This window comes from Musca vetustissima, unplaced genomic scaffold (genome assembly GCF_032173495.1).
Source record: "Musca vetustissima isolate MV318-11 ecotype Yass unplaced genomic scaffold, APGP_CSIRO_Mvet_v1 utg14449, whole genome shotgun sequence".
NCBI classification, from domain to species: domain Eukaryota; kingdom Metazoa; phylum Arthropoda; class Insecta; order Diptera; family Muscidae; genus Musca; species Musca vetustissima.
Window position 1 is genome coordinate 318270 of NW_026883145.1, and position 25257 is coordinate 343526.

The following is a 25257-nucleotide window of genomic DNA, read 5'->3' on the forward strand; positions in this document are numbered from 1 at the left end:
GTCCTTTAATTTCTGAAATGAATCGAAGAGCAAGATGGCCTTGCAATTCGAATCATTATGGAATTATGCTCTCGTGTGAATTAAAGTTAAATATTAAAGCCTCAGACACGAAAAAATTTATTATTAGAAGATAAAAAATTAAAGGTTCGAGACTCAATATTTCAAGTGCTCTGTGAAGCATAGAGGTGGGTCAATAATGGTATTCGGTTGTTTTTCTTTTTATGTAGTTCGACCTATTTAAAAACGGTATGGTTCCCTTCGCTGAAGTAAATATATCGCGATAACCTCAAACTGTCAAACATTGGTTGCGGGAGTAAAAAATCAGGATTTTATAAAGCCCAGCCAAACATCAGATCTTGACCCTTTAAGACAAATCTTTGGAGTTACATAAATAGCAAAATAGGAAAGAGATTCACAAACAAGAAGACATAACCTCTTCCCAACGATTGAGGATGCGAGGAATAGTATACCCAAGGATTGAGCATTTTTTAATTCAATGCCACGTAATCAAAATTAATGGCTAAGCAGTCGATTACCAGCAAAATTTGCTTATTTATAAAAAACAGATTAAAAAGTTGCGTTAGTTACGATTTAGCTTTTTTTTGCTTTCAGATTTTCTGTTTTATAAAAGAAAATAAATTACATACATATTTATTTTTGAAGAAAAAAAAACTTCCACTATATGTTTATTTTCATAGTGTCAGGTCCTTTATTCAGTTTGCAATTTCAGTTGCTTCAGTCTTGGCCACCAGTGCCATTCTTTCGTTTTTCTCACCTAGAAAAATGTTCGGTGTGGAGTTTATCAACGACAAATATAGGAACATTTCCATACCCTGGCCCAGCAATACCAAGATGGTTGAGAACTCGAAGGTTCCCGAGATTCTTTAATCGAGTCGGTGCTAATTTCTAACGATTTGTGTTACAAATTGCTTAAGATTGAGGCTTTGCTTATGCGCTGATAACAAACGAGGTTACAACAACGTTTTTCATACAATATTTAATATTTATACCCACTGTACACTATTAGTAACACACATTCTGTTCTGAAAAATGAACAGCAACAACAACGAAAAAAATACATAACGTCAAATTGCTAAAAATTGATGACGTTTACGATGACAGCTATAAAATACACAACAACAATGCAAAATCAACAAAATACCAAAGAAAAAACAATTTTTGGCTAAATTTATTGAAATGATACCAACACAGCAAGGAGAATAACCCCCGGTACAGATTCACGCCCTGTGATTGGTGCATTTTCTAAGAGTCTGCATTGAACAATGCAATCACCAATGAAACTATAGCTGTCTCTTTTTAGCTTGTGTAACTATAAACAACAATTTTACTGCTATCACAAACGTATCAACAATGGGGGGAGTGTGTTGTTGGTACACATTTGGAGAGAGAGGCATTTGGATGTTTTAATGTATGGGTGAGTTTATTTTCCGCTGCCACTGCTGTCATTCTTCATATCTGTTGGTGTTTATTTGATGGGAGCGAGGCAAAAACCAGTTTTTTCATCATTCAGTGTTTTTTTTTGTGTTTTTGTTTTTGTTTCCGTGCTCACAAGAACAGTGTGTTAATGCGGCTTCCCCGTTTACCAGCAGTTGCTCTCACGTTAGTTTCACGGGCGCCACGAGCCATTTTTGCTTTGCCACAAAACGCACGTTTTACCGACGCAATTTTGTAATACCAGCGAAAAGTTGATTTGACAGATGCAACCAAAACTGGTTAAAACTAACACGTGATATGTGTAATTGTTGTTGCTCTTTCTGTTCAAGTATTGGACAAATGCGTTAAGAGAAAAAAAAAACAATAAAAGTGACGTAAAGGAATTATTGCCATTATTCAAAATCAATTAACAAATTAATGCTAAGTTTTAATTGACACAAAATGAAGTGAAATAATTTATTATTTTGAAATTAAATTCAAATTATCTCATTTAAAATATTAAGTGATTTTTTATTTCTGTGAATAACTTTATGTGTGGCTTGTTGAAAGAATTATCACCATCACCACCATCAATGACCATGATACGTTCCAGCAGTCCTGCCATGTCAGAGATCTCGGTGGGATCACCCAGTCCTCCACCCATGCATAGATCATATTTATTAACAAACAACGCTAAATTACACTACTCTCTGCAAAATGGTTTAAAGCGTATTAAAAATGCACTGGAGACATCACAGGCTGGGGAATTTGTTGCGCCCATGCCTCAACGGCGTAAATCAAGTAACGAACGTGTTAAAAGTTTTTCCATAGCGGATATATTGGGGAAAAAGGATGAAGAGGCGAATGAAACAAAAAATTGTGAACGGAAAGCAACACCACCACCTCAGGCAATTATGCTTCCCAATGCAAATGTTTCCGTAATGGTTCCAAACACCCTGCCATTACCCTTAACGGCTGTTGGTGCACCCGCAAATCCTCTAATAATGTTAGATTTACCAAAAGTCCTGCCACCAACATGGAATGATCCCACTCGCCTGCCGCCTCCTGTTCAACTACCTTCAACTGTACCAGCCATTCATCCATTTTTCCCACCAGCTCTGTTGCATTATGAACAACGTTTGGCCTGGGATTATCAACGACAAATACAGGAACATTTCCATGCCCAGGCCCAGTTATTGCGACAAATGTCTTTAGATCCAAATATTATACCATCTGAAGATGGTTCAGAACGTGGCGGCTCACGAGATTCTAGTTCGGGAGGTGGAAGTCAATGTTGTTCACCTGAAGTTAATGTGGCCAGTAGTGATGAAGATGATGAAGGCGATGGTGAGGATGATAATAATGGTAATGGAAAACGACAATCTCAATTACATGAACGGCTATCACAAACCGAATCGGAAGGTAGTAATAAAAGCACAACGGAGAAAGGTGCAAAAATGCCAAGTGATACGCCATTGGATGCTTTATTCCAGTTGTCAACGAAAAATTTCGATGAAGATCAAGGTGAGTGTGGTGTATTTTTTTTATTCAAGACAGGGCCACTGATGGTTATCTGTATGGGAAATATTTAATCTTTTCTGAAAGAATAGGGTTTAAAAATTTTATTGTGTATACTCCTTGTCTGTTAAACATTTGGTTAATTGTTGGCATTTCTCATAGAGGAATGTTGTTAATATAAATTTAGATTATTTTAAGTTTTAATATTTTAAACAAAACATCAAATTAATGTTCGAAACATTCATCAAGTATTTTAGATATGGCTTAATGATTTGTTTAATTTTTTAAGGAATATTTTACATAGTATATCCTCCTTCTATCCCGAGTCCTTGCGCATTTTTTGTGACTTTACTTTCTTAAACTGTGAACTCAAATACCACCAGATGAAATTTTCATATAAGATCTTTAAAGGCGACAGACAGATATTCAAATGTTTTCTTCGTCCTTTTCCACTTTTACCCGATCCTTGCTCAGTAAATCTCAAATCAACTAATAGGTAGGGAATAAATTGTGCATTATACGGAACTTTTGGATTCGTCTGAAATATTTACCAGGCTTTAGTGGCCAAACTAAAGCAACAAAAACTGCAATGATAATAAATTCCGTATAATTTTTTCAAAAATAAAGAGACCCTCTGTTTTTTCAGTTTTAAATTGGGTACTTAATTTACTAAACACACAAAATTCATTTTGAAATAAATAATAATGTATGGAAAAGGAAATTGTCTCAATTTTTGCTTGAACAAAACTAATGCAACTCTTCTGTACAAACAGATGACTCTGAAATTTTAATTATTTTTACCGTTATAATCATTATATCAGGAAGACATATCATTGGAATCCGATTCAGTGGAGAAATAGTATGTTATCGGATGAACTAAAGTTTAATATTTAAGGATCAGACACGAATAAATTTACGGTGAGAAGGCCTACAAATAGAAGACTCAGGCCTCAATATTGCAAGGGTATTGGGAAGCATGAAGGCGGGTCATGGTGTTCAATTTCTTCTTATGGTGTTCGACCTATTTACAAGCTTTATGAAGTAATGGATCGGATTGTTTATACACATGTGATGGAAAATGCAATGGTTCCCTTCGCTGAGTGTTTCAACATGACAATAACCTCAAATATACAAGGTTGGTTAAGGAAGTCAAAAATCTAGGTTTTATAGCAACCTAAAGATAACATTTAACATTTCTTGATTAATTTTCTCGTAGTTGTGCTGCAAGAATGCGCTTATGTATAGGAAAAAAATCAAAAAGTTTATTTAGTTTTGATAAAGCAAAAATTGGGTCAATTTAGTTTTTAATAGAATATTTTTTATTTCAAAATAAATTTTGCGTTTATTATTTCTGTTTTTTAAGGAATAAATTACCTTTTTATTTCTGAAAAAAGTTACAGATGCTTTATTTAGTTTGCAATTTCAGTTGCTTCAGTTTTGACCAGATGTGTACCTCATTGTGCCACATACGTTAATAAAATTTATTCGCAGAAGACTCATCCGTACCCCTAAAATTTTTGAATTGGATTTTCGTATAAGAAACCCAATTTTTGTACCAAATAATTTCAATGATAAAACATGGCTAATCAAATGGAATAAATTGTTTGCCGAAGAGAAAACTGGATCCCGTGCTAAAACAATATAAGCGAATATCGTTCAATTCATAAAAAACAACAAAACAGTTCTATTGTTATATCGCTGGATCAAGTTGAAACTTCATCCTATATAAATTCAATCGGTTGATCAAAATTTTGTCCGGATCTGTCTCTCGCGATATATGCATGGTCAATATTTTAGATGAATCCGCCAGTTTTTCAGAATGTATGATGAAAACATACAAAATATTTATTTTTTGTCTTTAGAGCGACATTTTCATGGAAAATTTAAAAAAAATGCCGCTTTATAGTTTTTAGTTCGCAGTACAAGAAAAAAGGACTAAACAATGCACAAGGACGATATGTTTTATAAAAACATTCAACATTCCATTCGAATATAAAGCATTAGTTTTTATAAATTGTAGGGTTACTAGCAACAAATTCAGCACGTCATAACTCAGGAAACATCACCTATATTCTTCTGTTGTCTGAATATACTCACCAAGGGATCGATTTTGTTGCTTCTTGTAGTTTATTAGAGTGGATAAAATATTAAACAAGTTACCAAAAAAATACAACATCTTGCAACAATGTTTTACAAACAGCTTCCCAAAACTAAAAATCAATTTCGCAAGTGATATTTAGAGATTAAAATGATTTATCATGCCCCAATCTGTGCCATAATACAAACACAGACACCATGCTTAACAGCTGGCAATGATTGCCAAATCATCAGTATTAGTATTACCACCATATTGGCTGGCATATTCAATGTTGTTATTGTCGTTCATATTCGTCGTCGTCCATATGTATGGACAATTGGCTTCGAGAGATATATGTGAGTCCAGCAATTTATTGATTGAACTCAATATATTGATGAGTTTCTGGTTAAAGCGTAACAGTGGCAGAAGTAGCAGCAGTGGTAGTCGGGGGTCATTTAAGCGATCAGATAACGTCGCACAACGTGCCGCCGAATGTGTTGAGGACATCAACACCATGGTGTCGATCGATATGTATGGTATCATGCATATAAAAACTGAGTTTTTAAAACGAAATCAATGTTTTAAAGACGACTACAATGGCACTCTACAAAGAACATTATTTTAAAAATCTTATTTTTTTATAAAATACGACTTATACACTGTCTATATATGACAAGAAGGGATTACATCGCAGATTTCAAAATTTTGGCAACCAGAATTTGGAGCTACCAACAAAAATACTAATTTAATGTACTCCACATCGTATGGATATAAATCTACGTATGTTTTATTGTATATTTATAATAAAACACATGTTTTGTTTTTCTTCGTCAGACCCGTCACACAGTGATTTCACAATCTACATTCATAAGACCAAATATAGATGACTGCATCTGGTTGGCAATTGCGACATAATCACCCCAGAAATTGAACTAAGTATGTGACGCGGACGACACAGTCTGCGTAAATCTGACAACGGCTATGCAAAACTAGGGAAACGGTTTCTTTGCGTTTTTCTGTGTCTTTGATCATGCAACAATGGGACGTGAGCGTGAATTGAGACACCATTCAGTCATGTCGATCATCGAACGGTTCGAGTTGTGATTGTTCAGTTGAGTTGAGCTTTAGCGACAGCTTACTTACGTCCGTCGATGAGCTTTGTCTTGTTAAGTTTGACGATGCTTGAGACCTTTTCAATTGATCCCCATAGTGATTGCAACCACGATCGCATAATTTTACCTATTTAGCTACTGTTTCTGCAATCTCCCGACTACAGTATTCAGTTCCAGTTCTTCTTCTTCTCCATCATCTCGATGTTGTGAAAACATTTTTTTTCTGTTTCATTTATTTTCATTTGTGATTATGCGGCTATTGATTGCAAGAATGACGACTGCACATTCTGGATAAATTGAATTTGTCGGCAGCACGTACGTGTAAATCGGTTGGAAACGCCGCTATGTGTACAACAGTAGCAATAAGGCATACTTCAAGGTTTCAGAGGTAGCAGCACTTCTTTTTTTGCGAATGAACTGACGGACGGACTGATGGAAAAATGAAAATTGAATTGAAATTGAATTGGTTTGTCGGTAGTAGCCTCATACACAGCATCGCTGTTTTGCAGTTTATGTTAATACCTCATAATGAGTAAAGAGTACGTGTGCGGCATTAAAAAAGGTTTTGTGTTTGATCACTGCTCTCGGCAGAGCATGACCACTGTAACCGCATCATTTTATAAAGACAAGTAGAAGATGATTTTGAAATTGCTACTGGATTTTATTTTCATAATTCTCAAAGAAAACAAGGCACACTGTGATTGGTATTGAGTCTTGTATTGATATTTTCCTGTATCTGTATCAGATTTTGGCGCATTATTTGTCAACATTTTAAGATTGCGAACATTGGAGTTTGAGAAGGTTTCAATGCCTTGAACGATTTTCTAGTAACTAGTTTAGAATGTTTATGGATCGACCCTTGCAATGAAATATTTACTTAGGGCTTGCAAAATAAGGTTATAATGGAATTCTCACAATATAAATAAAGAAAATTGGACTGGTAGGACTATATTAAAGCATACAACACATTAGGTATGTGCAAAAAGAATTCTTTGCATTCATGTGTTATAATAACACTATGTAAAAACATCAGATTTTACTGATCGTTTTTACATACTTTTATAAATCGATTTATATAAAGAATATTTTTATCAAAGTTTGGTTCAAATTGAATCGTCCGTTTGCATGATATTATAAAATTAATTTTTGCACAATTTTGAGCATTTGTGGGGATGATCCCAGTAGGAGTGGGCCAATGGGCCCCATCTTTGAACATGATTTAACCATAATAAGTTGTACAAAGTTTGGTTTAATTCGGATAGTTCGTTTGCATGATATAAAATTAATAGTAAATTGACTTCAAATTCAAATCTGAAACGGATTTGGTCCAAAGAAACATGGGGTCTAAAACCAATATTTCGATGAGCCATATACCCTCATAATGCTGAGGATATAAAAATATTGCTCACATTTTTATCAGTAAATCAGTTACCGCCCGATGTAAACTTTCAAAATACCGATACACGTGTCTTCTATTTTTTGCCCCTCTATCATATTTTTTGGAATTTCCAGACGATTATCAAAAAAATTTAAATCGCACAGTGTAATGAATAATATATATGAAATTATTAATGAATAAATACCTGCGGTTTTATTCGATTTTTGGTCTTCATGGACCCTATCTAAAATCTTATGAGTGACATTTTTGTAGAATGTTTGAGGTCAGAAAATCTCGTCTTCAGGTATTTACATTAAGTTCATGTAAATAAGGACGAAAAAGATGCACACAGACTTGAGGTAGAAGGAGCTATTAAAGCTATTTCTCCATGAATTATAAATTTAAAAGCTTTGACATATGGCCAATTTGTCCTCCTTGGTTTTTTTAATATACTCGCCAAGAGCTTTCATCCCTAAACAGAATTTTCCACCCCCAACCCTTGATTTTCTTGCATTGTGTAATCATTAATTTCATTATGAATTTGTGAATGTAAGGTCTTCATAAATAAATTATATTATGAAAAAAAAAAAATGAAAACCTTCGCTATAAGTATTAAATACTTGTGGTAACCTAAGGCCATTGCAAAAACGACAACAAAAACTGACCACCATTTAAGTGGCTGCTGGGCATTATTTTGTGACATTTAATTCGTGCGCATTCATTCATTCAAGACATATTCAATCAAACAAAATAATAAACAAGACAAAATAACATTACATACATTCATGGCGCTGTACACCTTAGCTAGCTAGCCTACCTTTATGTTTTCAACATTTTCTTGGTCAGTTCCGTCTCTGATGGCGACGGCGGCATTTGCTCTTTGATCAATTGTTAATTAACCACAAAACAAGTTGCAAATTAGACTTATTCACTTTATTGCGATTATTCTCATTATGAGTTGTTGGTTGGTTGGTTGGTTCGATGGTATGTTGTCCATTGTTATTGTTTGACGTATTGTTGCATGTTTGTTTGCTGTTGTTGATCTGCTGCAAATGAATGAACGAACGAACGAATGAATGAATGATCTGTCGAAGTGAATAATGCGATGCGATATAAACAACTTTAGGCGCTTTGGTGTATAAAGTGCACACCTCATTTCCAATGAGCCGCTGTCGATCCCACCACCAAATGCAGAGGGAAAAGGAAATCATTATTGGCCACCACTTATTGTTAATAACATGAAATCATTATTATGTGGTTGGGGACTAGTTGGAGCATAGTTTGGTTTTGTATCATGGGAAAAACTTGGTGATGTTTATTTAGATGACCGGCGAATATTGATAGCTAAAAGTTATGTTTCATATAAAGTGGCACTAGTATTGCTTGGATTCAGTTAAAATTTGAGAACAAAATATTACAAATTCATTATTTGACAAGGTAATGGGCAAAATTAATCTTACCTTTTCTTAATATTTGCGACAAAATTACTCTTATGGTCTGGGGGTTTGTAAAATTCCTTTTGGGGACGAAAGGCCTTGGCTAGTATATAAAGAACCAAGAATGCCTACTTCGCCTTAGGTCTTGTTGAATATTTTGTTGTAGACACTGTAATTCACCAAGAAAAGTCTTTATATTCTTATTTGCTGTTCATTTTCGAGATGACATGTCTTCATATAAATCGAATGAGAAATATTTTTATAACCTACACTATAAGTTGGAATGTTTGTAACACCTCGAAATATTCACCGGACGCCCCACAATGTATATATAAAATTCTACGTCGATTTACGCATCTCTGTCTGTCTGACAATATTTTAGATAGAGCTCTGAAATTATGCACATACATTGCTCCTAGGATGTTTGGTATTGAAAATGGATTATTTCGGTCCATGCTTTGTTGTAGCCACTCATTTATCGGTACCCCCAATATTCGGTATTTTGGGGACTTTGGATATGTTTTCCAACCGAATTGGCTGTTAATTGATATTTTGGGTTCTCATTGAATAACAAATATCCGAACAAAAAATTATTAATAATAACGTATGCCCCCATATAAATTCGTTATTTTGAGGATTTTGGACACGTCTTTTCACCGAACTGGCTGTGATTTCATATCAGATATCTGAACCAAAAATTATTAATATTGGCCTATGTTTCAGGGTTGTCCCCATATAACGGTACGTCACCGTATACGGTATTTTAAGGGTTTTGGACACGTTTTACATCCAACATGGCTATAATTGTATTCTTATACCAAAAATTTGAATATTGATTTCCGTTTTATTATAGCCCCACGGTAGCGCTACGATTAGATATTTTGAGAATTTCAATCAGCACCTATCAATAAAATATCTAAAATTAATGGAGGCTTCTCCGAGAAGCCTTCATTAATTTTATTGTCATCCTCATGGTGGAGGTTATACAAAGTTTATTTTCAGGAACTAAATATTACGAGACTAGATTTTTTGACATTCGTATGTTTTTCGTCGTTCTCTTCTACTTTCCCTCGATCCTTGATCGGAAAATCTTGTATCATATGTGTTGGAGTGTGGGGTTGCCCTTAAGGGTTGGTGTATCTGACAATACTCTAAGTTCTAAAACTGTTAAATTATTTTTAATGAACGAATGTAATGTTTGAATCTTCGTTCATTTGGAAATGTGTATTAAAAGTGTTCATTCATTCATATTTTCTAAATTGTCCAAACTTTTATGTTATTAAGATAAATATATAAATAGTTAGAATTGTATTTGTATATAAGGAAAATATCAATATTTATTTTGCTACAATCGGCAAGGAAGAAATGTCGTACATTCTTCCTTATATTTTTCTATCATTTTATTTATGTTAGACCGAAATAATATTTTTAAATTTCATAACACAGAAAAAACAAATTAAATAGACGCCACATAATTTGCATTTACCAGCTGAATGGCTGAATTAATAAATACATCGACAAAATAAGAATTGATTTCGACATTTCAAAACTCTGGTCTCGTTAAAAACAATTTGCAAAAAAAAATAAATAAAAATAAATAAACCCATTTCTTCGGTTTAGCAAATTCTTGTTGTCATTAATTAAAATAGTACCCAATTAGTGAAATATAGAACTGTATAAAGTAGAAAGTTAATTGCGAATTTATTTTGAATATTCATTAAGTTCGTAAATTTCGGCCATTCACAGTTATGAGACAAGGCTGAACAGTTTGTTTTGAAAATTATGAAATAATTATTTTGTACCATTTAAATTTGGGTTTTAATTGCTTTAGTTTTAATTATTTCTCAATAAAGAGTGGCTTGAAATTATAACTGGATAATACATTTTATGATACTTGGTTGCAAATACATATAAATATTTAATTCTATTTAATAATTATTTAATATACCAGCTGATAATAATTTCTTTTATAATTAAAGAATTCATTTTGAGTTTTGATTATATTGTAATAATTGATTATAATGTAATAAAGGCTTTAATATATTTCTGATTATAATGTAATAAAGGCCTTAATATATTTCCTACAACCGAGTCTGTAAACTCTAACATCCACCAAAAAAAGCTTCAAGGTGACCCATTGTTATTTTGCAAAAACATGTCTCTTATTCGAAATTTGTCCCGAAATAACCCATACAGTATGTGTTGTATAGTGCAAAATGGAAAAAAAGAAAATCGTGTATAAACTGAACTTAAAATGGTGTACCACACCAATGATTTCTGTTCGCATTGTTAATGACAATTTAAACTTGTAGGCCTACAAACAGTTATGACAACAAATAACATAACATTATCTGCTAAGATTTAAACATTTTTTTTTGCAATCTGAAATCTCAACTAAAAATCATAAATTCCGACTCAACATTAAAAATGGTAACACATTTTTCATGTTTTCTCTGTTTATTTTTTTTTCGTTTTTTTTTGCACTCGTAATGGCGGTTTCTTTTGTTTTTCTCTCCACCTTGTCGCATTTGGTTAGCCTACACTTTGCCAGCTATTTAAACCTAATTAAACGTTATAAAAGTTGTTTTCGTCTCGTTGTATCAACGAAATCTACAACACAATTCACATTTCACATTTGTGTGAAAATGGAAAACCAAAATACAGGTGAACGAATGAATGAGTGAACAACCAACAACATTGAATGAATTGCGAACACAAAAGAAAACTAAAAGATACAACAACTAATCACAGAAAGAGATTGACTTGAAAACACCACTGCCACAGATGATGAAAATCTAGATTGGGGGGACCCTACAAGTGGTTGTCGAACCATCTGAATCGAATAAAACAAGCAAGTAAAAAACAGACAAATGCGGATGCATCCCTAATTACAATTTAATTACGTTGAAATATAAAAAAGAACCTACCAGCAAATATCAGACAAACCCCAGTTAAGCTCTCCAATTTGGGGAGAAAGGGGAAATTTTCATTCATTCATCCAACCATCCATCCACACAAATGGATAGTTAGTTGTTGTTTTATCTGAATTAGCTGGTTTTAGATTTATTCGCTTTTGTGACTGGAAAAAAGGTGAAATTAAAATCTGCAAAAGAAACAGACAAATGGAAATAGTTTTGCCGTTTATGGCAAACCTCAAAACTAAAACAAAACAAAAAAAATGCTACAAACACAGACAGCAAGTCTGTCAATCGTATACACTGTATGTCGTATGTATTGTGATATCGTCTGGAAATCTCCTTTTGCAACAATTGGAGTCTCCTTTGTTGGTGTTTTTCTGTTAAATAGGTCCAATTAGTTCAGCTACGACGAGTGTACAGTCAACTACAAGTACAGACGAGGAGTGGAAATATGAAAAAAGCCTTCGCGTAATCAGCAAGCAAATGGTTGGACTTACATGCAACGAAATGATTGGTAGTTTGCAAAAACACAGTGCAACAGCAGACTTGCCACTTGCAATATGCATATATAAAGGAAATATTGATTTGATTTCAAATTCGAGATGAATTACAAAATAATTTGTTGGGCAAGCTATGTGTGTAAGATGCTAAATGATGCCTTATAAACTCAATACACCTTATTAAAACCACTGTGGCATTCTCTTCAAATTTAACATACATATCGTTCCCCTCGCTTTCCCTTCAGCCAAAAAAAAAAAAAAAAACATTATTAGTTTTGCGTGCTAGTTTCCTATCTGCACTGCTAGTTTAGTTTTTTGAGCTCATTTACAGTAGGTAAAACATATTATTAAGTCTCAAGTTTGACCCATAATGTTACGGCTAAAAGCGCGCATTATGAACGATAATTCAGTAACGAGATAACAAAAAACAAAACAATACCGCCGCGGCCATGCAACAACATTCAACATAATTAAATTTGAAAAAGTACATTTCATTCGTGTTTGGTTACTATTTTAAATATGAACAATAATAAATAAAATAAAAAATTTTAAATCCACAGAGAGATATATTTGTAAAATGACCCTATACATAAACAAGTTCTTTAATATAATGGACAATATTTGGAGAGCAAAAACCTAAATAATTAACAAAATTGGTGAATGAATTTTCAAAAAATATACAGTACCATGCAAAGTAAAACCATGTGAAAACTGCCTAGTGTTGTTAATATCATTTTTTGGATTAAAGGGTATAATACAATCATTCAATAGGAGTTTTGTATATTAAATCAGAATTTATCGATAAAGATTATTTGTGGATGTCACCACTTTTGTTACATCAGTAAAGACAAGACAAGGGGAGGTACCAGAAAAAGTAAACCAATGGGTCTCATCTTCGAACTTAATCTAGACTTGATAATGATACTAGGTTGTGTCAATGTTGGTTCCGAACAAATGGTCCTCTGTTTCTTCGGTAAAACTGGTAATTTGACGATTGTTCCGCTTGGACAAAGTAGGACGCTCAGTTCTGTCAATTTGATTGCCTGAAGTCTGTGGAAAATTTCGAAAAAAGATAAAGGGAAGACATAAAATTTACAGGATGCTTCAAGCTCTCTCAAATCTGCTAAATCCAGCACATGTTTGACGGGCCAAAACGAACTTGTTTTTTCCACCAGACATCAAGAAAGAAATGAAAAAAGAGTCAGTCGGTGTGGACGACAGATATTTCTGCATTTTATGAATGCAATTCATAAAACTATAAATACTGGTTGTTGCCAGAGAGCGTAAAAAACAACTTTGGAGTGTGTGTGCTTGATGTTGGGGTGGTGGGTTTCTATGGTATAGACATTTTTGTCGTTTTAATTTTTTTGATACTATGTGGGAAGTTCCTGAAGGAGTGATTTGACAAAGTCAGACATTCAATTCACTTGATATTGGCTTAACTTAACTGACTCTTCGTGGGGAAGGAGGAGGAAAGGAGTGGACCGATAAAGGCAAAGTTTAATAAGACACATTTTTGCGGTAGCAAAGTGAATATAACCTCATTAGCGAGGGTATTATAATGAAGGGCCAACGATTTTCATAGTCGAAAGATGTTGTCGAAGCGTTAAAAATCCATGTTTGAAAGATGTGTCAATCGGTGTAGAAAAAGTGTTTCGGCAATTAATTTGAACGCTTGTAAAAATCATATTAGAGATCACTTTAAGAAGCAGTATAAAATATTTTGTGATAAATATTCTAATTTTCGTTATAAGACCCGAATACATATGTATAGTAGCTCTCGCATTTTAAGATGTGCATGCATGCATTATTCTACTTAGTCTCTTGCAAAATTTCTGTCTCCCTGAATTGATATATCCACTGATTACGTTTTGTGGATTTATAATGAACCAAAACTATGTTAGGGCCGCTACCGGAGACATTTTGTAATGATTAGAGTTGGGCAATCTAGTTCACATTGCGGATTGATTTTTCTCGTTCTTTTTTTGAAATGAAACTAGTCCCTAATGTAGCTCCATTGCCCTATGATTGTATTTTATAAAAATTTAAACAAATGACTTTAATTTAAGAAAAATCAATCATATAACCACATAGTAAGTAAATTCGATCCGAATACTCCCTTTCCCGATCAACAAACAATAATTTATAAAAGTGTACACATCCATTGGCTAATTAGTTTTAAATTTCTGTCATAATTTTCGTGTAAACATTGAACACAATTTTCGTTCCTAATGAATAAGCCATGTCATGTTACTTCACTTCAAGCTCACATCACGTCATGTCGTGTAATAGCTTTGGCCATTTATCATCGAGTATGAATGGACGGACGAGTGAAACAACAAAAGCAACAACAAAAACCATGATTAACCAGTCACTTAGAAGTCTGTCCGTGGTTCGTCCATATTTAATTTGATTTAAGGGATTATTCAAATTGGAACATGAATATTTCGTTTTTGTTTGATTCTTTTTTTTTTTTTTGGTTTGGTGTTTGTTTCTGTCTCGTGATTATGAGAGAGTCCATGACATGTCTGATTATCATTGGCACAGAACTACAAGTGGAATAAGTGCGGCATAGCTGTTCGTGTTGTTATTGTCGTTGTGTTTTGGTAGGTAAATATCGTTAAATGACCACCGAATAAAAATTAAATATATTACCAATGATGCGTTTGAAGTGTGAGACATCCATTATTACCTCCACAAAACAAAAATTTAGGTATACGAGTATATACATCTCTATGTATGTCTGTATATTTGTGTGCGTGTTGTTATAACGATGTTGGTATTTTATTCGAATCATAGGTAAATATAGCGTGACTAATTACTATCGGATATAAAAATTATCAGTTGCGAATAACAAGAAACTTCCATTTTATAATCAGAATTTGAACAAATTTTGTTGTCGTTGTTGTTGGTTTTACTTGTTGTTCTAATTACGATTAAAGGCGACAACGTCAATAAATGCTCATCCATAGTTACAGTGAATCGCCATTAGCTTTCAATATTTAGCTAAGCTCAATTATGAATGATTATCGATATAATCACAACGCTTTTACATGCTAAATAATTACACTGTGCGACACGAAAATTTTTCAGGGGTTCTAATGTACCAATTCTGTTTAGTTGGGGTCCCTGGACCACGAATATACCTTTGGTTTTTCTGGGTCACTTCGAAAATTAGTTTTATAACGGTAAATGTAGGAAAAAACGTGGTTCCATAGATTTTCACTTTGAAACGCGTATAACTTCTTTTCTTTCTAACGGATTTATATTATTCTTTTTTTCATTCGAAGAGTAGAATTTTTTCTTTCAAACAAGATATATATTTGGTAAATCGGTTGAGGATTGGCTGAGTTACAGTGGTTGAAATGTGAAAAAATACGCATAAAATGACAAAATTTATTTTTCTTTGGACTGTACGAAGAAATTATGATATCAAGCCCTATAAGTTTTATTATATTACGGGAAAGACAATTAAATAAGCTTTCGAAAATGAGAAAAATCAAAAAAATCGGTTAAAAAATGGACGACTTATACACAATTTTGTATTGATTACATGCATATTCTCTAAAGGAACTATGGGTATATCTCGTTTCCTCGTTTCCACATTTTGTTTGTAACGGGCAAAAGGAAATGAGATAGACCCATATTTCCTTTAGAGAATATGCATGTAATCAATACAAAATTGTGTATAAGTCGCCCATTTTTTAACCGATTTTTTTGATTTTTCTCATTTTCGAAAGCTTATTTAATTGTCTTTCCCGTAATATAATAAAACTTATAGGGCTTGATATCATAATTTCTTCGTACAGCCCGAAGAAAAATAAATTTTGTCATTTTATGCGTATTTTTTCACATTTCAACCACTGTAACTCAGCCAATCCTCAACCGATTTACCAAATATATATCTTGTTTGAAAGAAAAAATTCTACTCTTCGAATGAAAAAAAAGAATAATATAAATCCGTTAGAAAGAAAAGAAGTTATACGCGTTTCAAAGTGAAAATCTATGGAACCACGTTTTTTCCTACATTTACCGTTATAAAACTAATTTTCGAAGTGACCCAGAAAAACCAAAGGTATATTCGTGGTCCAGGGACTCCAACTAAACAGAATTGGTACATTAGAACCCCTGAAAAAAATTTTTGTTTTGTTTTGTATCACAGTGTTATAGTTGTGCGGGGCTCAACTGAAGACTACATTTTGTGTAGTATCTTTTTATAATTTGGATTAAATTTGGTTCGAATGTTGCGTATAGAAAGCTTGCTGACATCGCACAGTGGTCCAAGATGCCAATTTAGCTGGAAAAAAGTCAATTTTTTTATGTTTCAATTTTCACATAATTTGTTTGGTAGTCGTTAGATAACAGTCCACTGTTCATAACTGTATATCAGTTTTTTTGTTTTTTTTCTAATTTGCTTTGTTATGATGTTTTGGAAATGAACAATTGCATTATCACTGTTGTTTTAGCAGGCCTGTCGATTGTCAGCATCACATTTGAACTGTTCGTAACATCAAAGAAGAAAAAATTTTGTCGTAATTTTTTTACATTGCATCATGTCAGGTATGTTGAAGCTATATTGTAAATAAATGTCGAATTTAAATGTTCTGTGTGCAAAATAATTGGTAAGAGAAAATATGTGTTTTGTGTAGCAAAATTTAGCAGTTTATGGTTTTTAGAGTAACTTTTAAATAGGATTCCCGTGGATTCCCGTGAAATGAATTGTGTCCTGTTTATCTGTGTGGTGTCCACTTTAGATGAAAAAAAGAAATAGCTGCAATTATTGACCGGTAAACTTTTTATATACATATATAGATAACATACCCATAACACGGAGAGAAGTATATAATGTGTGGATTGCCGAAATGGAAAGCAAAGAAAGTGTAAAAGCTGTCATTAGCTATTTTTTTGCTAAGAGTGGGTTACAGAAAACTATAACAGATGATTATTGCAATAATGTTGTGTTAGCTGTACGAAGATTAACGTATTCAATTAACAAAAGGTGGATAAAAGCAAAAAGATCAAAGAAATATTTTGAAGACTATAATAAAATTTGTTTAAATGGAGTATTTGGTCTTCCTTCTGAAAACGTGATTAACATTCCAGAGGATTTAGGGATCCTCGATCTGAATTTTAAGGTAAATCTGAAAAAGGGAAGCGTTTGGAAGTGTCGACTTTAGTTAGTGAATGTTCACCCGAGAAACTAATTTTCGCTGCTGGCGTTAGTCTTTATAAGTCTGGCAAGAGGAATGCTGCCGCGATTCTAAAGAACATAAATGAATCTCCAACGAGAGCAACTAAAATTTAAAAAAAAATGTTGATGCATAATCTAAGGAACCAGTACCATATACAGATGAAGAAGCATTACGTCTGTTTATCGATGGAAAATATACAAAAGCAAGTTATAATGCGATGCGTGCTGGTGCTAAGATCCGTAACGCGGATATATACCCATCATATTATAGAATTTTAGAAGCTAAAGAAAAGTGCTACCCAAGTAATGGAATAAAGTTATCCGATGTAACAGCAGAAGTGCCTCATCAGATCCATTAATCTCATCTTTTTCACCAAAGCCATTTGTTAGCTATCGAAATGAAGAACTATTAGGTGATGAAGATATTTCCTTACTTTTAGATCCTTTCATACAGGTAGATGTAGAATGATTTAAATAAATGATTTTTATTTTAAATATATATTAATATTCTTATGTTGTTTTGTATATTAGTGCAATATATCTATTGGTGGTGGGGTCTCCTTTGTTGTATGTTAAATTTGAAACTATTACTGAAAATTTCGCAATTATTACAAAGAAATTTTTATTTTAGAAATTTTTAAATATACATATTTTCAATCTGAGCACGAGGTGCCCGAAACTCGAGTCGTCCTTCAACATATTGCCAAAATGGATATTCGGCACCTCTAAATTAATACATAGATATTCATATTCTTTCAAATGTCATAAAAATTTCCACGACTATTTTACCTACAACGCCCATTTTTGGTACAAAGAATGCTTTCAATAAGAAATGCATAATTCCAAAATTTCATACTTCTAGCTGCTTCCGAAGAGAAGTTATGACTTTTTTCCAGCTAGATTGGCGTCTTGGACCACTGTGCATCGCCGAGAAATATCTGGAAAAAAATTTACCCATAAAAAATCGAGAGGGCGTTACAATGAAAAAACCTAAACCTAAAAAATCTGACAATCCGAATGGAGCTCGTTCAAGAACACAAAAAAAGAATTTTGAATTTTGGAAATCTGTTATTTTTGCTGATGAAAGCAAAATTAAATTGTTTGGGTCAGATGGACAAATTTCTAAGAGATAATTTGAAATGTAGTGCTGAAAATTGTGATAAAAAACAAGGGGACACTTTTGACTGTGACTAACTGTAGGTCTACCTTTTTTAATGTTTTCCATACTTAATTTTCGGCGTGTTAAAATTTCTACACATACGTCTGATTATGTCGGTGCAAAATGGTATAGCTCGTGGTTCATTTGTCAGTGGCATTTACCGTCGACGCAGAACGAAGCATTTATCTTCGAAAGAATTTTTCTCTCAAACACTCATAGACCTGCATCGGTACCGTAGTAGATACAATTTCTAATCCCTGTAATTATCAAGCTCCACAGTTTATACGAGTCTACTGGACATTGTGCTCGTTAACACTATCAGCATAGTCTCCTTGCCATTTACTGCCAGACACACTTTGGCAGATGGTATTTTGGTGTACAGAGTTTACCATTGCATTGATATTGACATTTTTCAGCATTATTTTAAAGTAATCCAACGACCTACTAGCAGACAATTGTAGATTCAAATCGATTGACCAACCGATCCGAACGACATTTCATTTATCTGAAATAAGTAGTTATAATTTTGTAATTCTGGTTTCCAGATTTTAAAATATCTCGATCTAGCTTCCGACTCTAGATGTTTTGAAGGTTTAAATCACATTTTGGCTGTAACCTGTCATTTCTGGTTCTCAGAGGATAAAATATCACATGACAGAAAATGTTCTATTTTCTAATAGTCGACAGCCAAATTCTTTCGATTTATTATTATGTTCTTATTTGTTCTCGTCAACGAATAATTTATTTTCTTCTTTTTTCACAAACATACATTTCCGTTCAAAGACATTACACAATTTATAATAAACCCTCATTATTTTATAATGCTCTGAAAATAAATGCATTTTGACAATTAGCTACACATCATTCATCGTACACTAGTTTGTCGCAGATGAAAAAAACACTACTCTAATAAACAGGTCCTGTAACGGTATATAAAATCAAATTAGCCATTATCCCCTCCATCAAACCAAAAAAAGACATATTCACACATTCAAGTGTTTCCCCATGAAAAAAAAATTGCACAAACAACATTAACAAAGTAAAACACACAAAAAACTTTCAACTGTACTGAAACGAATCCAATGCAAGGTGTGCCCACCTTTAATGTTCTGCCATTGCAGATCACTTTTCATCTCGTCTAGTCGCCTTGCGCTCGACTTACCATGACTCCGCTCCACTCATCACATCGCATCACATCTAATCATAATGTGATTGTTTCCGCAAACAAAAGACACTGGAGCAACACTTCTGCTTAGCATTTACATCGATCAAAATGAGTCAATGTGAGGAAAAACACACACATAGAATGGCAAAAATGAAATATGGCCATGGTTGTAATAACGGATCAGTGTAACCTTAGCATGAAATGAATAAAAATAACAAGTCATTCGGTTAGTCAGTCAATGCGGTGACTCTACATCGTATCTACCTTGTTTGTAGCGTAGCTGTGAATAATTTCCCATATCATCATCAGCAACATCATCACCATTATAAAAGTTGGCGATGATGTTGTCGTACCATCGTCAACGGTAGTTGTTCTATAAACTGAGACGATATCCACCACACATTTGTGCAAAAATATGAGTGTATGAGGCTCACATAACCGAATACATTATGGATGGTGTTACTTTTATGTTTATGACACCATAACTACACTGAGAAAATTAAGTAAATCGAAAAGTTCTAAACTGAATGTAGATTCTGATTGGATGAACATTATAGCAAATAGAATCTCTTACAGCAAATTTATTACTTAAGGGTCATCAATGACAATGAATCATTCGCAAAACTTCTTTATATAGATCCATGTTCTGCCCTAACTCCCATATAAAGATACCTCTTAATAAAGATATTTAGTAAAGGGTAGTACACAGAAAAATATTTCGTGTATTATATGAATAGTGTTCAGAAAGTGTTGCCAATCTCGGGATTTCTGTATTTTACGAATGCAATTCATAAGGCTAAACATTTTATTGGGCTCGTTGTTCGTATCAACACTTGTTTGATGAGCATATATATCGAAATAATTTGGAAAATACATATGCGAATTTTGTAACATCAATGCAGAGGTCGGTAAGAGTGCCTGAAATAATGAAACTATGAGGAGAGGCGGAGAACGATAAAAAACACAGTCATACAATGAATGGTGGTTATGTTTTTTTTCCTGGAATACATTTGTTTCTGTCAGAGAGGAAGCGAGTTAGTAGGGGAATAATTGTGATATTTATGGAATGTTTAAATTTTTTGTGGCTTTCTAATGTTTTTTTTTTTTTTTTTTTTTTTGTATTCAAAGTTAACTACGAATGAAAATATTCATTGAAAATTGTGTTATCCATTTTCTCCCGAGTGTCAGTAATTTGAGAATGGATAAAAAGACCTAATAGAAAATGTAGAATGATTGGTCTGACTGTTATTGGAAAGAAAAGAAAAGTTCCATACCAAAAGTTTAAAAAAATAATTCCAATACTCTTTTTGAACAAATTGCATTGGCTGTATGTTTGATTATTTTCTGATAGGTTTTCTATATGATCTTCTTTACCATATTCTATAATTTGAACATTATTATTATTTTTTTTAAATATTATAAATATTATATTATTTATTTTTTTAAATAATATAATGTGCACTTCTTGCACATAACCGTTACAGGGAGTCGCACAGATTCCAAATTTTCTGAGAGAAACTTGTCCCAAAGACACAGTGTGCACCCATTTCATCATTCTGTTTTTATATTTAGTATTGTTTTTAAAATTCTATATCATCAAAACACTTCCATTTTTCGTTTCGTTTAAAAACGCCAATTTGTAAGTACTCAGCGAAATGTATGCTTAGCCCTAAAGGCGTTAAGTCATTAGGAAGAACATCAAATAAACTCAAATTGACTTCAATGATAATGGATAACCCCTCCAGGCAAATACATTTTGAAATATTTACGAACAAACATTTAAAAGGGCATTCCTTACCAAAACGCATTTGATAATGACTTCATTATAATGAGGGTACGACGACTTGTGAGGCCTGCAAGACGAATTTTATATCCTCACACACAAACTTTGTATTATTGCAAACTTATAATGCAACAAAAAGGTGAATGCATACTTTTGGCAATAAAACCGTGGAACGGTATTCTTTTATTTTATTTTTGTGAGCATTGCGTTTGACCCCAACATTAATCACACGCAATAGGAAACGCACTTAAATTGCGCTGCCAAAACAAAAACGGGCCCATTGAATTTGAGGATATCCAAAACTGAAAAAAAAATAAAATAGAATTACATGGTGAATTTCTAGTTTGGTATGTGGTGTGCGGAACTCATAAATTGCAACTCAATGACCTCCTACCATTCTAGACAGATCTATGACGCTAACAACGCACATAAACACACACACATTCATTCGCATGTAACTGAGTATAACATTTGAATTGGCAATTTCTTGTTTTCATTTCTATGAAATTTAAACGCAAACAAGAAGGAAACTCCGCACAGACATAGCAAATATGGATATGGGTCACACGTAAAACCCACGTGCGAGTCAGCGACTCATGGTGTGAATGTGATTTATACATCAAGGCGCGCACACACACACACACTCCAGTATACACCAGGCTAAAACCACACATTGTTAAGAGGCGCCAATGGCTTGAACCTGTTCGACCCCGCAATAAGCCAAAATATGCCGCAGTCATAAAGCAATTCAACTACAACGTCGTATCGGCTACGAACGAAGTCGTTAACTTAGTATTTGTGGTCTTTGTAATGCTATAACGCTGGTGGTGGTGCAGCAAGCGGATGGCTGACTTATCGCCCGCTTAAGCATACAATTTAAATTTAACTCGTTGACTATACCGGCAATTAAATTCGCCACGCTAAACTTTTGGATGTTATAACCTTAGTCGCTGTTGCTGTTGTTGTATTTTTGTTTCTTTTGCACTAACTAACCCCACTCGAACGTATGACGACGCTTGGTCGGATTTTGTGTAGGAGGGATGTTTAATAATTACTTTGAGTTTAATTCTTGTTTTTGTGCTTTGTTTTTTTTTCTATCGTATTAAACTCTTTGATCTTTTGACATGTATTCGACACATAAATAATAAAAGGCTTAAATTAATAACTTATATCAAAATTATAGATTTTGCATAAATTACGCAGGAAGTGTAAAAAAACGTAAAATGTGGACAAGTCTCAGAATGGCTAACACGTGTCATAAACAAAAAATTCAATATGGTTGCCAAATTGTGGACTTAAAACATATTCAACTCTATTACGGCAGTTTTAATTCGATTTTAAAAATTTGGTGTCATTTTCCAATTTCACTCCTGAAATTAACATCCACGTCATATTCAAAATGTAACGATGAACATCTCGAAAACTCCATAATTATCATAGTTACCTCATACATCGTTTACGTCCTATAGCTGCTAATTTAAGAGTCAACCATAACATTGTATTCTAATAGCTATTTTTTCAAATCGATTGCAATATTTTATAAATAAATTATAGAAAAAATAGCAAATATAAATATTTGAATGATCATAACTAATTACATAGAGGTAATATTGAGCATTTGGACAGCAGAACAAATTATTATAATAGTTAGGAAATGTTTTAAATAAAACTAGTTGTAGCAATTATGAAGATGTTTCGACAGCCAATGTCAGATGGCGGAAAATTAAAACCATGGGAAAACTGTAAATGCAATTTTGAAATATATGTATACAGTACTAAAAAATATATACAGTACTAAAAAAATAAAAATAAAGATTTTTTTCGCTTGGTCGAAAAGTGTCGGAGAACGCTTCGACTAAAAATAATTAAATATTGTCCTAAATTTTATAGGATAATTATTTCTAATGTTTCTATGATGGTTCGGAAGAAGGGTAAAAACAATCATTTATTTTTATTCTCCGATATTTTTATGCAAAACGTTGCTATTGGAAATCTATTTGGGAGAGTGGCTCCATCTCCCGTAATACGACTAATGAAAATGTGACTTTTTTCATTTGATACAGTGGATTAATATTTGCCAATGCTTGCCAATGACATCAACGAGAGTAATCGGATTTGTTGAGGCAAAAGAATGGTCCCATAGAAGTTTGTTGAGTGATGACTTGAGATAGGCCATGGCATAGCCTCTTACCATGGTATGGAGCCGGCAACTAAGCATTAAAACTTGTTGAGGCGACCAGGTATCAACAACGCTCCGTTCAGATACAGTCGGGACCCTGACAGTAAACCATAAAGCATAAAAGTTGGATATTTGAAGGCTCCATTTTCACCTCGTTAGTACTGGATCATAGGCACTCAGTCATTTTCACCCAGACTCTTTCCCAGGACACGCTGATTGTCCCAATTTTTTCAATTATAGTTTTTAAATTTGTACTGACATTGCTGTAACTTTTTGGATGTTTTGGTATTGTTTTTTAAACTGCCCCCAGTATTAGTATTCACATCGGGCCCTCTTTTAGAAAAGGTTCCATGTAAAGGTATTCCTATTATGGTCGCGTTTTAACAGAATTAGCTTTAATTCGGTTCACAAATTGTCCTACCAATAGCCTGCCACTTTAAATGTCCATCATCTGGTAGAGGGTATACAAAAGATCCTTATATAAAAAACGGCAATAAGTGACCCCTTATTGAGAAATTTGTTGTGGACAAAAGTTATGACGTTGCCGGATGTAGAAAACACTCCCTTACACATTTTTATGAAGATCAAGTAAACACGTATGGGCCGATTATTTTTGTACCGCCAAATACCTAAAATCGATTGGGCTACACCATAGTAAATTTCTGCCAAGAGAAAACGGAAATTTAGGCTAAGGCCCTTATCATACCGAAAACCTCATCATATTGAAAATCGAGGTGTTTCGTTTTAGGGGGGTTATTACACACAAATTAAATTTTTTAGGCATTTTTTTTTTTCATTTTTATATACAAAGATTTGAAAAGTTTTTTTTATAATCTCGTCACTAATATAATTTATTATTTTTTCATGGATTGTAATCCAAGTAGTTACCTATCACCTTCATATACTGCATTGCATTTACAATTCCAAAATTTTTCAATCCAACATTTAAATCTGTTTGAATTCTGTCACGATTTTTCTATACAATTGCAATCAACTTCGAAGCAAAGTTCAAATGTCATTGTAATTTCAAGTACCATAAATTGGGTCCAATAAACAAGTGGCATACGCCACTTGCTGTACTGTGGACAACAAATGCAATGGATGCAGTTCTTTCAATTTGCAAAGTAACTGCACAACTATGTCTCGTGCTTGGGAAGTTATTCGCGTTTATGTTATTTATAACCAAATCATGCCTAATTAAGGCCACGATTGCCAAGACGTTTCTTATATTATAAATATGAGTGTGTATGACATCTAATAAAACGCAATGAATGAGTGGCATTAAAGCTATTTGGTTTCAGGCAAAAAATAACAGAAATCAAGGTCCTTTAATGTAAATAAGGGAAATAAAAGGCTGTAGGAATAAGAACAAGATTTGAAAAAATAATAATAAGTAATTCATCAGAA

General features: G+C 33.4%; 1 protein-coding gene across 1 annotated transcript in view; it reads left to right on the forward strand.

Annotated features, from left to right (window-relative positions):
- Positions 1 to 1985: 1985 nt before the first annotated feature.
- LOC133329903 (retinal homeobox protein Rx) overlaps positions 1986 to 25257 on the forward strand; it is a 69375-nt gene continuing 46103 nt past the window's right edge. The window contains exon 1 of the mRNA XM_061538362.1: positions 1986 to 2958. Within this exon, the coding sequence (XP_061394346.1) occupies positions 1986 to 2958 (973 nt within the window). The remainder of the gene's footprint in view (positions 2959 to 25257) is intronic.